General features: G+C 33.2%; 1 protein-coding gene across 3 annotated transcripts in view; it reads right to left on the bottom strand.

Annotated features, from left to right (window-relative positions):
- LOC149795676 (BTB/POZ domain-containing protein 16-like) overlaps positions 1–17,450 on the bottom strand; it is a 263,165-nt gene that overhangs the window by 94,647 nt on the left and 151,068 nt on the right. For all 3 annotated transcript variants that reach the window (XM_089965525.1, XM_089965523.1, XM_089965524.1), the window contains one exon: positions 1,005–1,096. In XM_089965525.1, coding sequence (XP_089821651.1) covers positions 1,005–1,096 — 92 coding nt within the window. The remainder of the gene's footprint in view (positions 1–1,004; positions 1,097–17,450) is intronic.

Genomic DNA, 17,450 nt, shown 5'->3' on the forward strand with positions numbered 1-17,450 from the left:
ATTTCTTTTTAAAATATTTATTTAAAATATTTGTTTTTAATTGTATGCATATACCTAATAAAATGATTCATTACTTGCTCCCTATTACTAAGGAAACCTGCTGAGATGAAAAATGACATTCTGGAACAAACTCATTAAAAAGCTGCAGCAAAACACATCCACACATTAAAGCTCTTCTCATCTGGAGAAAAATTTAGTGTCAAGGCCAGGCCTGGCTGTCACAGTGTAAAAATATTCTTATACTGAAACACAAATTAAGCGAAAATTTGTATGACTGATTGGCTACTACCAATCTCCATCATAAATATCACACTGTGTCAGAATGTGAGTATGACAATGATTTTATAACATTCAGACCATGAGATCGTGAACATCTAAACCCTGACTATTAGGTAAAATTTCCACTCTAAGCCAATGAAGAGTAACCTTTCCAAGGTAAAATCTGCGACTGGTTGACCCAGAGTTTCCAGCTTTTTTAATGCCATACAATTTTTGGACCAAATGATTATTATTTGTGTATAATCTTTGCAATGACAGCATGGTAGCTTACACTGTACTGTACAGAAGATCTATTTCCAATGACTTTTGTAATGACATGGTAAGTTTCACTCTACTGTAGAGAAGAAATGAAATGACTTTTGTAATGACACGGTAAGTTACACTCTACTGTAGAGAAGAAATGAAATGACTTTTGTAATGACAATGTGGTAAGTTACACTCTACTGTAGAGAAGAAATGAAATGACTTTTGTAATGACAACGTGGTAAGTTACACTCTCTTGTAGAGAAGAAATGACTGTTGCAACGATAGCATTATAGCTTATACTGTAGATAAGATCTATTTCCAAACTTGAATGATTTTAAGTACCCAATTTGACAAAAAGAGATATTTTGCAGAACTGGACACTGTTCCAAAAATATATTAAATTTGCTTAAATTTATTCCTGTCAAAAATACATAACATAAGGCAGTTTAGAAGCCAATACATTTTTATATAAGACTTACTGTCTAATACACCATGAAGCCTGATTGTGGCAAACAGGGGAGCATAGATCTGTCCATCATCTCGGTCCAAAAAGGCGGTAAACTTGGGTAGGCTGTAAGTAGAACAGAAAAACGTGTAAACAATATGAAGCTCATGCTAAGTTCAAGTGTTTGCCAGGACATGGGGTAAAATTTGTGAAATGGTTTTCTAAGCTCAAGTGCTTGCCAGGACATGTTGAATTTGTGACATGGTTTGCTAAGCTCAAGTGCTTGCCAAGACATGGGGGTTGAATTTGTGACATGGTTTGCTATATTCAAGTGCTTGCCAGGACATGGGGGGTTGAATTTGTGACATGGTTTGCTAAGCTCAAGTGTTTGCCAGGACATGGGGGTTGAATTTGTGACATGGTTTGCTAGGCTCAAGTGCTTGCCAGGACATGTTGAGTTTGTGACATGGTTTACTAAGCTCAAGTGAAATGCCAGAACAAAGAGGAAGAATTTGTGCATGAGGCATAAAACTTGCGGTTTCAAAAGCTTTCTGAAGTGTTTTGACAAATGTCAACAAATCATAATCTTAATGAAACCTTTTTTATTTTGACAAACTTTGTCAAATGCAATTACAAATATAGGACCTGGAAATTCAGTAGAAAGAATGAACTTGTTAGAGCACTGTCTCCCAAAACAATCACAAAAAAAGAATAATAAAAATATGGTTGCTAACACAAGTGGTTATAAACGAAAAGTACAAATAAACATACACACAAAATGAAGAAAAGGAACTAAATTAATATGATGTGAAAGGTTGAAAGTTAAATTAAATCTTTTAATCATCCAAATGAAACTTTGCACAAAGAAAAATATTTGTGTGTTATTTTCTACTGAGAAAATGCCCGGCTGTACATTTTCTGAGGTTATACTTGGAATTTTTACCTAAAACCTTGGACATCCAAGGTTTTTCCATGGTTTTCCTAGAAAAACCTTGGAAATCTGGGCCAATGCTGATATTTTGTCCAAGGTTGTATAAGCAAACCTCGGACATTATCACGTACATTAAAAATACCTTGGACAAACCCTTGGACATGAAAACTGAGAACTTAGTTTATTTTTGGCTCGGAAAAACCTCAGAAATAAAAACTTAGTCATTTTTTAGCTTGGACGTAACTTGGAAATGTAGACTGTAGACTTAGAAATTCTTTAGCTAGGAAATGGACTTGGTCTGTTTTAGGGTATGTGAGAAAGCTTGCCAGTAGCTTCTTGTGGGCCGGTGGTTCCTCCCAGGGTTTTCCAGGGTTCTTCCTCCACCAATAATACTGGCCGCCATGCATAGCCTTTAGTGTGCTGAAAAATGGTGTTAAACCCCACAACAACAACAACAACAACATGGTCTGTTTTAACTGTGCACATAGAGATTTCTCTATATTTATTCAGAACATATTTGTACAGTTTATTAAAATGAATAATGTTTGTCATTATCAAAACAACTAACAAGTCAAGGATTTGAATACAAAAAATTGACTTAATTAATGTTGATTGATTGATATGGGTTTTACAGTGTACCATCTCAGTTCCGGCAACATGGTGCCAAACAGGATCACATAATTTGGTTTCACATCTTATTTACATGGAGATAAAAATATGAGATATAGAACCAAAACCTATATACATGCTGGAATCCCCCAGTTAGAAAAACTCAGTTGTAATCACTTCATACAATCATCTTAGTATAACACAGTGGTCCCAATACTGAATATAAAATATCTTCCAGCATCTGCAACAAGTCATAATCATTTAAAGTTTTGCAAAGACAATGGTTTTTCTGTTTTATTTATTTATCTTGTCTATGTTTTGTATTTGACTTTGAAAAAGACTCATTACATAATTATTATAGTGCATTAAATCAGAAGAATAGGTTTATGAATAGTGTTAAAGACATGTAAGAATGGAACAGAACATCAATGCATATAGGTTGCTAGGCAGCAAGAAAATCTACAAAGCAATCAATCAGATTCATTACTGGTTCAGTATAATGATGAAAAACAATATTACTTTATCCATTTTCTTCAAGTACATTATTTTATAATTTAAATAATTGTACTGGCCTGCCCTATTTTCATGTGTTTGTCCGAAATTGCAGCTGCATTCTATTTTGAGATAGGATGTAGTGATTAGTGACATCACATGATGGCCATTGTTTAACAACTTTATCAACCTTGCAAACCCAGAGAGTATATGCCCTTCATGTTGGGTGTAAATTTGTACACCATATTAAAATGATTAATGCTCATGCGTGTCATATTTTGATGATATTAAATAGTACTTAAACTGGATTTCTTTTATTTGTCTAATTTAAAAGGAAATGTGGCGTCCATGATACCAATCTCATGCTCTATTTTACCTGTTTCATATGAATTTGCAAAAATGCAAGCATCAGTGATCTCTTAACTTTACGAAGGATGTCAGGTTACGTAATTAAATGATTAATATTTTTATTTTTAAAGACCAACATGCCAAACAACATTTTTTTTCAGCAAGAAACGTGGATATATGTATTTTTTCCCAAGTAATCAATTCCCATCACTAGTAAATGGCATGGAATATATTACAAATTGTTTGAAAAATTTGCGCTTTTTTTAAAATTTAGGTTTGAAACAAGTAAAGATGTCAAATCCACAATCACCAAAAACAGCTGTGACAATAGCAACAAAATAGACCACCAAGTAGACAACACATACACAGACTAAGATGGTAAGACCAAACCAGACTAAGATGGTAACACTAAACCAGACTAAGATGGTAAGACCAAACCAGACTAAGATGGTAAGACCAAACCAGACTAAGATGGTAAGACCAAACCAGACTAAGATGGTAACACTAAACAAGACTAAGATGGTAAGACCAAACCAGACTAAGATGGTAAGACCAAACCAGACTAAGATGGTAACACCAAACCAGACTAAGATGGTTAACACTAAACCAGACTAAGATGGTAACACCAAACCAGACTAAGATGGTAACACTAAACCAGACTAAGATGGTAACACTAAACCAGACTAAGATGGTAACACTAAACCAGACTAAGATGGTTAACACTAAACCAGACTAAGATGGTAACACCAAACCAGACTAAGATGGTAACACCAAACCAGACTAAGATGGTAACACTAAACCAGACTAAGATGGTAACACCAAACCAGACTAAGATGGTAACACCAAACCAGACTAAGATGGTAACACTAAACCAGACTAAGATGGTTAACACACATACACAGACTAAGATGGTAACACCAAAAAAGTCCAAGGAAAGATGAATATGCAGCAATTTCAAACTTTCTAAAAACATTTTTAAGCAACAAGCATTGTGTCATATCTTTAATGGTTGATTTCATTACAATGACATAATAAGATAGTAATTCTGAATATTTTAATAATATCTAGGGATGCATCAGGATTTTATTATTTATTGAATACATTAGTTAGAACTTGTATGGCACTGAGCCAGGAACAGAATATAATCTTGACTGTGTTTGTTATCAACAATTTAAAATGATGGGCCCAAATTCAAAGAACAGTCCATTATAGAAATACAAAGGTTAAATACCTTATTTTCAGAGCTAAAGGATTCCAAACATGATTTGTAAATTTAAGGCTGCCAATAAAAGTTATGTTATATGTGTACTATTTGTTTTATTAATTCATCACATTTTTATTTTCAACCAATATTTTTTTTACAGAACTGATCCAAAAGAAATGGCAGAATATGAAAGAGGTGATGATAAACAAGAAAATCATTGAAGTGCTAGAACCATCAAAAAACCAGGATATAAATGGATGGATTTTCAAAATTAAATGGACAATTTGGCACAAAATGAACCTTATGGGCATTCTTGATATTTGGACCTTTTTAAAATTTTATTTGTATGTATTATTATATTCTGTAATATTTGCCTCAATTCTTGGTCTGATGTTTTATGCCAGGGAGGTATCCAAGGAATCCTTGGATGATATGTCTGAGGAATCCTCGGACAATATGTCTGAGGAATCCTTGGACGATATGTTCAGAATGCTTGAAAGCCATGGACATGTCCAAGGAATCCTAGGAAACCTCAGAGTATTGGTTACAAAAACCTTGGAAGTCCAAGGTCAACCTCAGATGTTCGACAATAAAAACCTTGGACATTGGTATAAAAAAAATTTGTCCTTGGACTATTACTTTGGAAAATCAGCAACCAATACTCTGAGGTTTTTCCAAGGACCATTTGTCCAAGGTTTCCAAGGAAACCTCTGAATATGTAAAGCTGGTCAAGGTTGGTTTGCCAAATAATGAAATTTAACTGGGAGTCTGTGTAAGATATAACCTCTTAGATCTGAGTATTTTGGACAGTTTAGAAAAAAATGTTTTCCATTTTCTATCACAACATAGATACGTCTTTCATATATAAATCAAAATTAAACTAATGCACTTTGTTTTTAGCCTACCATGCATAACCTTTGACATTCAATCACCAATGCCATAAAAACATGGAGTGCTTTCTTTGTCTTGATTCAAGTAGGTTTTGAAATTATGCAATGAAGGATTGTTTCTTGCTTCGATGGGTAACAAACTCCATATTCGAATCATGGAGGATAAAAATGAACAATGTTCTTCTAAGCATGCTATTTATTGAACGAGTGGAGTTGATTTCTGTACGGGCTGAATCGCATCTTGAACTTAAAAGGGAGCAAACCTATGAAAATTTTTAAATAACTAATCAATTTAGGATTGAAACAGTGTCTAATATATATATAAAACACTCTATCATCAAGAAAGAGTCTAAACAATAACTATCAACTCTTATATATAACACTGCATTATCAAGAAAGAGTCTAACTGATGACTATCAGCTATTATATATATCACTATCATCATCAACAGAGTCTAATCAATGACTATCAGCTATTATATATAACATTCTATCATCAAGAAAGAGGTTAATTGATGACTATCAACTATTATATATAACATTGCATCATCAAGAAAGAGTCTAATCGATGACCATCAACTATTATATATAACACTGCATCATTAAGAAAGTCTAATCGATGACTATCAACTATTATATATAACACTGCATCATCAACAGTCTAATTGATGACTATCAACTATTTTATATAACAATGTATCATCAAGAAAGAGTCTAATCGATGACCATAAACTATTATATATAACACTTCATCATCAAGAAAGAGTCTAATCGATGACTATCAACTATTATATCAACTATTATATACAACACTGCGTCATCAAGTCTAATTGATGACTGTCGATGACTATTAGCTATTATATATAAATTACTGTTATCATCAAGAGAATCTAATCGATGACTATCAGCTATTATATATAACACTGTTATAATCAACAGTCTAACTGATGACTATCAGCTATTATATATATCACTGTTTTCATCAACAGAGTCTAATCAATGACTATCAGCTGCTATCATCAACAAAGAATCTAATCGATGATTTTCATCTGTTATCATACAACAAAAAGAGTCTTATAATTCTATTTCTTGAATATCATTGATGAAAATTACAATAAGGGTCCCAAAATGGACCCCTAGGGAACATTAGGATTGATGTATCAAGCATCTGAGGATTTTGAATTTGTATTAACTTGATTTTTTGACAGTAAGTAACTATCAAACCATAATAACAAACTTCCATGAATACCAACACTCTATTGAAAGCCCTGTTATTATCAAAGAAATTGCTCCTAACCTCTTTACCTTGGTCTAATGCAACATAAACTGTATTGTAAATTTCTGTTAACTGACGTGTTGTCCAATAATCTAGTAAAAAATCCTGACTGATCATATTAAATGATATTGTTTTGAACAATGTGTATATATATATATATATATATATATATATATATATATATATATATATATATATATATATATATATATATATATATATATATATATATATGTATATACACACACGCACACACATACACTTGTCAAAAACTTTAGATAAAGTACAAATTAAAGATGCAACGGTTTTGGAACCTTTAGACCATCTCAATCATTACAAACATCGTCCTCAGCAATGGATAAGATAAATATCTTTGGACTAGTTGGGGAATTCGATTGAAACTTTCACATTTTTTTTATACAGTAGCTGACTGTTCACAAAAGAAAGCTTTGAAAGCTTTTGCCATTTGTTCATCCTCACTTATAACTATATCATTTACAATCAAAGATTTGCAAGATATTTCTTTTCTGACCTTCCTTGAATTTCTCTAATCAGTTTCTACCAGTCTATTGGATTACCATGTGAAGACCTGATTCGTTCCATCAGTGTGTTGTAATGATTACATTTAGACTTCCTAATTTTATTAATAACCAAATTTCTCTCTTGCACGTAAAGAAACCATTGCCTGGGATTTTGAGTATGTACCGCTTGATCATTTGATCGTTTTCTGTGCTGTAATAGCATCCTAATTTATGACAAAGTGGATCATTAATACAAATAGTAACACATCTGAATGGTACACCTTTCCTTACTGCATTCTGTATTATAGCCTTAAAAAATCTCAACAATGACATTGAAATTATTTTCAATAAAATTTCACTAAGAAAGACACAACTATTGAACTCAGAAGAGTATAATTCCATTGGTAATAAAATCCGATTTCTCTTTGATAGCATGCTAATTTAGAGATGCTACATTTCAAATCAGCATTACAGGACAGTGAAGCCAAATACCTTCAGCAAGAAACGGATCCAAAATGTCCATCAGCAGGGTGCATGATATTAGGTGTGATGGTAATGTTGGTCAGGGTCTCATAGTACTCTCTAAAATTTATTGGGTTGCTTAATGACTGGTGAAGATCACTTGACAGTCAAGAGTGGAATTTTATTATTGGGACAAAAGCAATTTTCATTAAAATCTCCCATTAAAATTAATCAGGATTAGTGGATTGAGGTACTCCCAAATAGCTACATGTACATCAAAACTGAGCATCCTATATATCCATCCAACAATTAATTACTTTCAATGTTTATTGGAAATGGTGAATGAATTTCTGACTTCTTTACTTTTAATGAACCAAATCACATTCTATTTCATACTTTTAATGAAAATGGAATATAGTTTTAAAAAGTGTTCAGTATTTTTTTTTTGTTGACTTGTGTCTGCTTGGTAAATATGCTGCAAAGATATCCTTTAAAAGACCAAGCATTATTCAATTCAAGATATCCTTTAAAAGACCAAGCATTATTCAATACGAAGATATCCTTTAAAAGACCAAGCATTATTCAATACAAAGATATCCTTTAAAAGACCAAGCATTATTCAATACAAGATGTCTTTTAAAAGACCAAGCATTATTCAATACAAGATATCCTTTAAAAGACCAAACATTATTCAGTACAAGATATCCTTCAAAAGACCAAGCTTTATTCAATACAAGATATCCTTTAAAAGACCAAGCATTATTCAATACAAGATATCTTTTAAAAGACCAAGCATTATTCAATACAAATATATCCTTTAAAAGACCAAGCATTATTCAATACAAGATATCTTTTAAAAGACCAAGCATTATTCAGTACAGAGGTATCCTTTAAAAGACCAAGCATTATTCAATACAAGATATCCTTTAAAAGACCAAGCATTATTCAATAAAAAATTAACTAATGGCAAAATATTATCAGGAGGTACCTTTATTCCAATAAAAGCTGAAAGTATGAAATAGAATCATCAGAATGTAGCCAAAATTTACATCATGTTTGACAAATAAACATACAAATTTATTTCACGTTTTCATACCAAGAATAACAAAATGACAGCAACCTCTACTACAGGTATATAACAAAACAAAAGGCAACCTCTACTACAGGTATTTAATAAGGCAAAAGGCAACTTCTTAAAAAAAAATATAATTATATAACTAATCTTGTGTTAAAGATTCCCCAAAATATTCACTTCATGATGAAAATTTCCCTATTCTTGAGATGGGGGTTACAAAAATGTATTCACCATTCTGGTGGCCTAGCAGTTAGAGTGTCCACCTTGGTTGTGGGAGGTTGCAGGTTTTAACTCCACAAGTAAAAAAAAAGACTTCTTAAGAGGTTAGTGTTAGGACTGGTCCATTGGCCTGGTGTCAGGATGATGGGACTGGGTGTTAGACATCACTATAAACTGCCACACTGCAGATATGATAGTGATATGACTGGATTTTTAAAAAAAGCAGCTATGTTATAAATCCAAATCATACACACACAATTTTATTGCTGGAATCTGTTGCATAGATTGCCATGAGTGAAACAATTTTCTATATTATTATCAAGGAAATCTAAATTGTAAATTAAAAGTTGTGAATCATTTGTAATATTTAATTAAATTTTTAAAAATGTATTGACATATTTCTTCTTGTGACACTATCTAAGTTTCGCAACAGATATGTGGTGATTCCAAGAGGTCCATATAAATAAGGTCTCTACAGCAGCATGGTGGAAACCAAGAAGGATACACTAAGTGTTATCATTGTTTAAAAACTGTTTCAAATATAGAATGAGAATTTCAGTTTCTGGCCAAATCGATTGGCACAAAAACTAATACAATTAGTGCAGAAAGGCATTTCTATCCCACGGTTAGGTTGACTGACAACACTAGCAAGAATGACAGTATAACAGGCAGCATTATTATAGGTGTATATCAGAATTAATGATCAGTATTCACCGGAAACACATCTGTTTGCAAAACCCTTTTTGCATGATGGCTACCTTGCATGGAATAATGATGACTTCTTTATTTCTCTTCTATATGAAAAACAACTGTCTTTAAATTCAAAATGTTGTGACCCTCGAGTGTCACTTACAGAATGATATCACTATATCAGCGACAAGTGAAATCTTGATTCCGTCTCAAAATCACACAATGGTGAGCTGTAGGACCTATTTGTCCACAATATAACCGTAAACTTTGTAACTGAAAACTGTGTACTTGAAAGAGATCAGGTGAAAAATCTAGAGATATCTAGTGGATAAATCAGTAAGATAAACATGCAAATTATTCACACAATTTAACCATGTAGATTTTAAAAAATGGCTCTATGGCGCCAATTAAAAAGAAAAATTTCAGGATGCTAGTATATAGCACTAAATGATGCAAGTTAAATGGTTGAGATGCAAAAATTGTTTAAAAGGTCATATAAAATAAAAGGTAAAGGTAAAAAAAAACAAAAACATAAAATCATTAATATGTATGGCCACAATTTGTTATTCAGGTAATTTAAACTTCAAATGGTTGTAAGTGTACAGTTGTCTTTTATGATGATTCCAGGGATCCCATTCTTGGTCATAAGTATAGTTTTCTATTGTGAAAATCCCAGGGATTCCATTCTTGGTCATAAGTGTACAGTTTTCTATTGTGACAATCCAAGGGATTCCATTCTTGATCATAAGTGTAGTTTTCTATCGTGAAAATCCCAGGGATTCCATTCTTGGTCATAAGTATAGTTTTCTGTTGTGACAATCCAAGGGATTCCATTCTTGATCATAAGTGTAGTTTTCTATCGTGAAAATCCCAGGGGTTGCATTCTTGGTCATAAGTGTACAGTTTTCTATTGTGACAATCCAAGGGATTCCATTCTTGATCATAAGTGTACAGTTTTCTATTGTAACAATCCCAGGGATTCCATTCTTGATCATAAGTATACAGTTTTCTATTGAAACAATCCCAGGGATTCCACTCTTGGTCATAATTATACAGTTTTCTATTGTAACAATCCCAGGGATTCCACTCTTGGTCATAAGTGTACAGTTTTCTATTGTAACAATCCAAGGGATTCCACTCTTGGTCATAAGTATACAGTTTTCTATTGCAACAATCCCAGGGATTCCAATCTTGGTCATACGTATACAGTTTTTTATTGTAACATTCCCAGGGATTCCACTCTTGGTCATAAGTATACAGTTTTCTATAGTAACAATTCCAGGGATTCCAATCTTGGTCATAAGTATACAGTTTTCTATTGAAACAATCCCAGGGATTCCAATCTTGGTCATAAGTATACAGTTTTCTATTGTAACAATCCCAGGGATTCCACTCTTGGTCATAAGTATACAGTTTTCTATTGTAACAATCCCAGGGATTCCACTCTTGGTCATAAGTATACAGTTTTCTATTGTAACAATCCCAGGAATTCCATTCTTGGTCATAAGTATACATTTTTCTATTGTGACGATGCTAGGGATTCCAATCTTGGTCATAAGTATACAGTTTTCTATTGTAACAATCCCAGGGATTCCATTCTTGATCATAAGTGTACTGAGTTTTCTCCACTGACAATCCCTGGGATACCATTCTTGGTCATAAGTATATTATTTTCTATTGTAAAAATCCCAGGAATTCCATTCTTGGTCATAAGTATACAGTTTTCTATTGCGACAATGCCAGGGATTCCAATCTTGGTCATAAGTATACAGTTTTCTATTGCGACAATGCCAGGGATTCCAATCTTGGTCATAAGTATACAGTTTTCTATTGTGACAATGCCAGGGATTCCAATCTTGGTCATAAGTATACAGTTTTCTCCATTGACAATGCCAGGAATTCCATTCTTGGTCATAAGTGTAGTTTTCTACTATGATAATCCTAGGGATCCAATTCCACACACTTTGTTCTACAATGCTTAAGGAATGGCCACATCATCTGCAAAAGGGTTTTCAAGAAACTTAACTGGCTTAACATAAAACATGGACTTATCATGGGAGGACTATAGCTAATTGGTTTTAAACAGGAGTGGAATTTATAGCTAATTGACTTAACAGCAAGCATAGATTAATCTTGAGAGGGGTATAACCATTTGGCTTAGCATTAAGCATCAGTTTATAATAAAAGGATTATAGCTTAGTTACAAGCATGTGTTAATTATGGGGAGATTATAGGTAATTAGCTTAAGACTCTAGAATGTGTTAATCATGGGAGATTATAGGTAATTAACTTAGATTCTAGCATGTGTTAATCATTGGAAAATTTATAGGTAATTAGGTCAGTATCAATCATGTGTTAATCATGGCGAGATTATAGGTAATTAACTTAAGATTCTAGCATGTGTTAATCATGGGGATATTATAGGTAATTACCTTAGTATCAAGCATGTATTAATCATGGCGAGATTATAGGTAATTACCTTAGTATCAAGCATGTATTAATCATGGCGAGATTATGGGTAATTAACTTAAGATTCTAGCATGTGTTAATCATGGGGAGATTATAGGTAATTAGCTTAGTATCAAGCGAGTGTTAATCATTGGGAGATTATAGGTAATTAGCTTAGTATAAAGCATGTGTTAATCATGGGGAGATTATAGGTAATTACCTTAGTATCAAGCATGTATTAATCATGGCGAGATTATGGGTAATTAACTTAAGATTCTAGCATGTGTTAATCATGGGGAGATTATAGGTAATTAGCTTAGTATCAAGCAAGTGTTAATCATTGGGAGATTATAGGTAATTAGCTTAGTATAAAGCATGTGTTAATCATGGGGAGATTATAGGTAATTACCTTAGTATCAAGCATGTATTAATCATGGCGAGATTATGGGTAATTAACTTAAGATTCTAGCATGTGTTAATCATGGGGAGATTATAGGTAATTAGCTTAGTATCAAGCAAGTGTTAATCATTGGGAGATTATAGGTAATTAGCTTAGTATAAAGCATGTGTTAATCATGGGGAGATTATAGGTAATTACCTTAGTATCAAGCATGTATTAATCATGGGGGAGATTATAGGTAATTAGCTTAGTATCAAGCAAGTGTTAATCATGGGAAGATTATAGGTAATTAGCTTATTATCAAGCACATGTTAATCATGAGGAGATTATAGGTAATTAGCTTAAGATTCTAGCATGTATTAATCATGGGGATATTATAGGTAATTAGCTTAGTATCAAGCATGTGTTAATCATGGGGAGATAATAGGTAATTAGCTTAGTATCAAGCAAGTGTTAATCATGGGGAGATTATAGGCAATTAGCTTAGTATCAAGCATGTATTAATCATGGGGAGATTATAGGTAATTAGCTTAGCATCAAGCACATGTTAATCATGGGAAGATTATAGGTAATTAGCTTATTATCAAGCACATGTTAATCATGAGGAGATTATAGGTAATTAGCTTAGTATCAAGCATGTGTTAATCATGGGGAGATTATATGTAATTAGCTTAGTATAAAGCATGTATTAATCATGGGGAGATTATAGGTAATTAGCTTAGTATCAAGCATGTATTAATCATGGGGAGATTATAGGTAATTAGCTTAGTATCAAGCATGTGTTAATCATGGGGAGATTATATGCAATAATCTTAGTATCAAGCATGTATTAATCATGGGGAGATTATATCTAATTAGCTTAGTATCAAGCAAGTGTTAATCATGGGAGATTATTGGTAATTAGCTTAGTGTGTGTGGGATTTTGATTTATAACATAGCTTCAAAAAATATTCAGTCATATCGATATGATGTCTGCATTGTGGCGGTTTATAGTGATGTCTAGCACTGGGGCATCATGCCACAGACGTGTAGCATGATGTCCCACCCAGTCATATTATCCTGACACCAAGCCAACCAGACATAACACTAACCTCTTAATGCTGAGTGCCAGGTGAGGCAGCTGTTAGTATCATTTTTGTAGGTCTTTGGTATGATTCAGCCAGGGATTGAACCCACGACCTTCTGCACCTGAGGCAGACACTCTTACCATTAGGCCACTGGAGTGGTATCAGGCATGTGTTAATCATGGAAAATTAAAGCTAATTAGCTTAGTATCAAGCATGTGTTAATTATGTGGGGATTATAGCTAATTAGCTTAGTATCAAGCAAGTGTTAATCATGGGGAGATTATAGGTAATTAGCTTAGTATCAAGCAAGTGTTAATCATGGGGAGATTATATGTAATTAGCTTAGTATAAAGCATGTGTTAATTATGGGGGCATTATAGCTAATTAGCTTAGCACCAAGCAAGTGTTAATCATGAAAAGATTATAGCTAAATGTCTTAGCTTCAAGCTTGGGTTATCATGAGAGGATTACAGCTAAATGACTTAGCTTCAAGCTTGGGTTATCATGAAAGGATTACAGCTAAATGACTTAGCTTCAAGCTTGGGTTATCATGAAAGGATTACAGCTAAATGACTTAGCTTCAAGCTTGGGATATCATGAGAGGATTACAGCTAAATGACTTAGCTTCAAGCTTGGGTTATCATGAAAGGATTACAGCTAAATGACTTAACTTCAAGCTTGGGTTATCATGAAAGGATTACAGCTAAATGACTTAGCTTCAAGCTTGGGTTATCATGAAAGGATTACAGCTAAATGACTTAACTTCAAGCTTGGGTTATCATGAAAGGATTAACATCAAACATGGGTTTATCATTGACAGCATATAGCTCACTGGCATCAAGCATTTCTTTTTCATGAGTTGACTAGAACAAACTGGTTTAGCATGAAGCATGCATTTATCACTGGAGGGTTATAGATAACTGGCTTAGCATGAAGCATGCATTATCACTGGAGGGTTATAGATAATTGGCTTAGCATGAAACATGCATTTATCACTGGAGGGTTATAGATAATTGGCTTAGCATGAAGCATGCATTTATCACTGGAGGGTTATAGATAACTGGCTTAGCATGAAGCATGCATTATCACTGGAGGGTTATAGATAACTGGCTTAGCATGAAGCATGTATTATCACTGGAGGGTTATAGACAATTGGCTTAGCATGAAGCATGCATTTATCACTGGAGGGTTATAGATAACTGGCTTAGCATGAAGAATGCATTTATCACTGGAGGGTTATAGATAACTGGCTTAGCATGAAGAATGCATTTATTACTGGAGGGTTATAGATAATAGGCTTAGCATGAAGCATGCATTATCACTGGAGGGTTATAGATAAATGGCTTAGCATGAAGCATGCATTTATCACTGGAGGGTTATAGATAATTGGATTAGCATGAAGCATGCATTTATCACTGGACGAATATAGAGAATTGGCTTAGCATGAAGCATGCATTGATCACTGGAGAATTATAGATAACTGAATAATCATGATGCATGCATTTATCACTGGAGGGTTATAGATAATTGGATCAACATGAAGCATGTGTTTGTCAATAGAGGACTGAAGCTAAATGAATCTGCATCAAGCACAGGTTTATCATGGTATGTCTACCTGATTGTTTCAGCATCAGGTGGGAGAATTGATTAACTTCTGTAACATCAAGCAAGGGCTTATCAAGGGAGAGTTAATTAACTGACTTTGCATTAAAAAAGGGAGAACTGATTAACTGACATAGAATTGGGCAAGGGTTTATCATAGGTGAATTAAATGGTTTGGCATCAGGCAAGGATTTATCATGGGTAAATTAACTGAACTAGCATTAGGCAATAATTTATCATGGGTAAATTAACTGGACTTGCATTAGGCAATAATTTATCATGGGAAAATTAACTGAACTAGCATTAGGCAATATTTTATCACGGGTAAATTAACTGAAGTTTGCATCAGGCAATAATTTATCATGGGAAAATTAACTGAACTAGCATTAGGCAATATTTTATCACGGGTAAATTAACTGAAGATGCATCAGGCAATAATTTATCATGGGAAAATTAACTGAACTAGCATTAGGCAATAATTTATCATGGGAAAATTAACTGAACTAGCATTAGGCAAAAATTTATCATGTGTGGAGTAACAGAACTTGCATTAGGTGATAATTTATCATGGGTGAATTAACTGAACTAGCATTAGGCAATAATTTATCACATGTAAATTAACTGAACTAGCATTAGGCAATAATTTATCATGGGAAAATTAACTGAACTAGCATCAGGCAATAATTTATCATGGGAAAATTAACTGAACTTGCATCAGGCAATAATTTATCATGGGAAAATTAACTGAACTAGCATTAGGCAATAATTTATCATGGGAAAATTAACTGAACTAGCATTAGGCAATAATTTATCAGGGGTGGATTGACTGAACTTGCATTAGGCAATAATTTATCATGGGTGAATTAACTGAACTAGCATCAGGCAATAATTTATCATGGGTGAATTAACTGAACTAGCATCAGGCAATAATTTATCATGGGAAATTAACTGAACTAGCATTAGGCAATAATTTATCATAGGTGAATTAAATGGTTTGGCATCAGGCAAGGATTTATCATGGGTAAATTAACTGAACTAGCATTAGGCAATAATTTATCACATGTAAATTAACTGAACTAGCATTAGGCAATAATTTATCATGGGAAAATTAACTGAACTAGCATTAGGCAATAATTTATCAGGGGTGAATTAACTGAACTTGCATCAGGCAATAATTTATCATGGGAAAATTAACTGAACTAGCATCATGCAAGAATTTATCATGGGTAAATTAACTGAACTAGCATTAGGCAATAATTTATCATGGGTGAATTAACTGAACTTGCATCAGGCAATAATTTATCATGGAAAAATTAACTTAACTAGCATCATGCAAAAATTTATCATGGGTAAATTAACTGAACTAGCATTAGGCAATAATTTATCATGGGTGAATTAACTGAACTTGCATCAGGCAATAATTTATCATGGAAAAATTAACTTAACTAGCATCATGCAAAAATTTATCATGGGAAAATTAACTGAACTTGCATCAGGGAATAATTTATCATGGGAAAATTAACTGAACTAGCATTAGGCAATAATTTATCATGGGAAAATTAACTGAACTAGCATTAGGCAATAATTTATTATGGGTAAATTAACAGAACTAGCATTAGGCAATAATTTGTTATGGGTAAATTAACTGAACTAGCATCAGGCAATAATTTATCATGGGTAAATTAACTGAACTAGCATCAGGCAAGGGTTTATCATGGTAGGGTTATATCTATCACACAAGTTTAAACTCATGCAGTGAGTGCAGATTAGTCATGAATTTATGGCAGATAATCCACTGTTTGCATTAAAGATTCCTTGTTCATTAGGTCTTTAGTCTGTGGTTTGTAGCAACCAGCAATAAATCAATGAAAACTGGTAACTCATAAATAGATAACTTGTATGCTTTGGTAAAAATAGTTGGCAGTCCGGCTCGACATGATGTCTGATGACATACATCAATATTTGGGGAAAATGAGGTCCAATTATTTAAGGTTTTAACTGTACAGGATTTCATTAAAATTATTTCAATGAATTTCCACAACTCTAAATCCAGTTTCATCAAACCCGATACTTAAATCATCAATTTTTCTATGCCTCTCCATATGTAACTTCAACTCCAAAACTCCATTGTAACTTTGCATAATTCCAATCTGCATGGATTTAAATGTCATCCCTAGACTCAACAGATACAGTATTAATGATTAGAACTGAATACTAAATTAGCACTGGAAATCTAATACATGGAAT

The sequence above is a fragment of the Sinohyriopsis cumingii genome, chromosome 7 (genome assembly GCF_028554795.1).
Source record: "Sinohyriopsis cumingii isolate HCF-2022 chromosome 7, ASM2855479v2, whole genome shotgun sequence".
In the NCBI taxonomy this organism is placed as follows: domain Eukaryota; kingdom Metazoa; phylum Mollusca; class Bivalvia; order Unionida; family Unionidae; genus Sinohyriopsis; species Sinohyriopsis cumingii.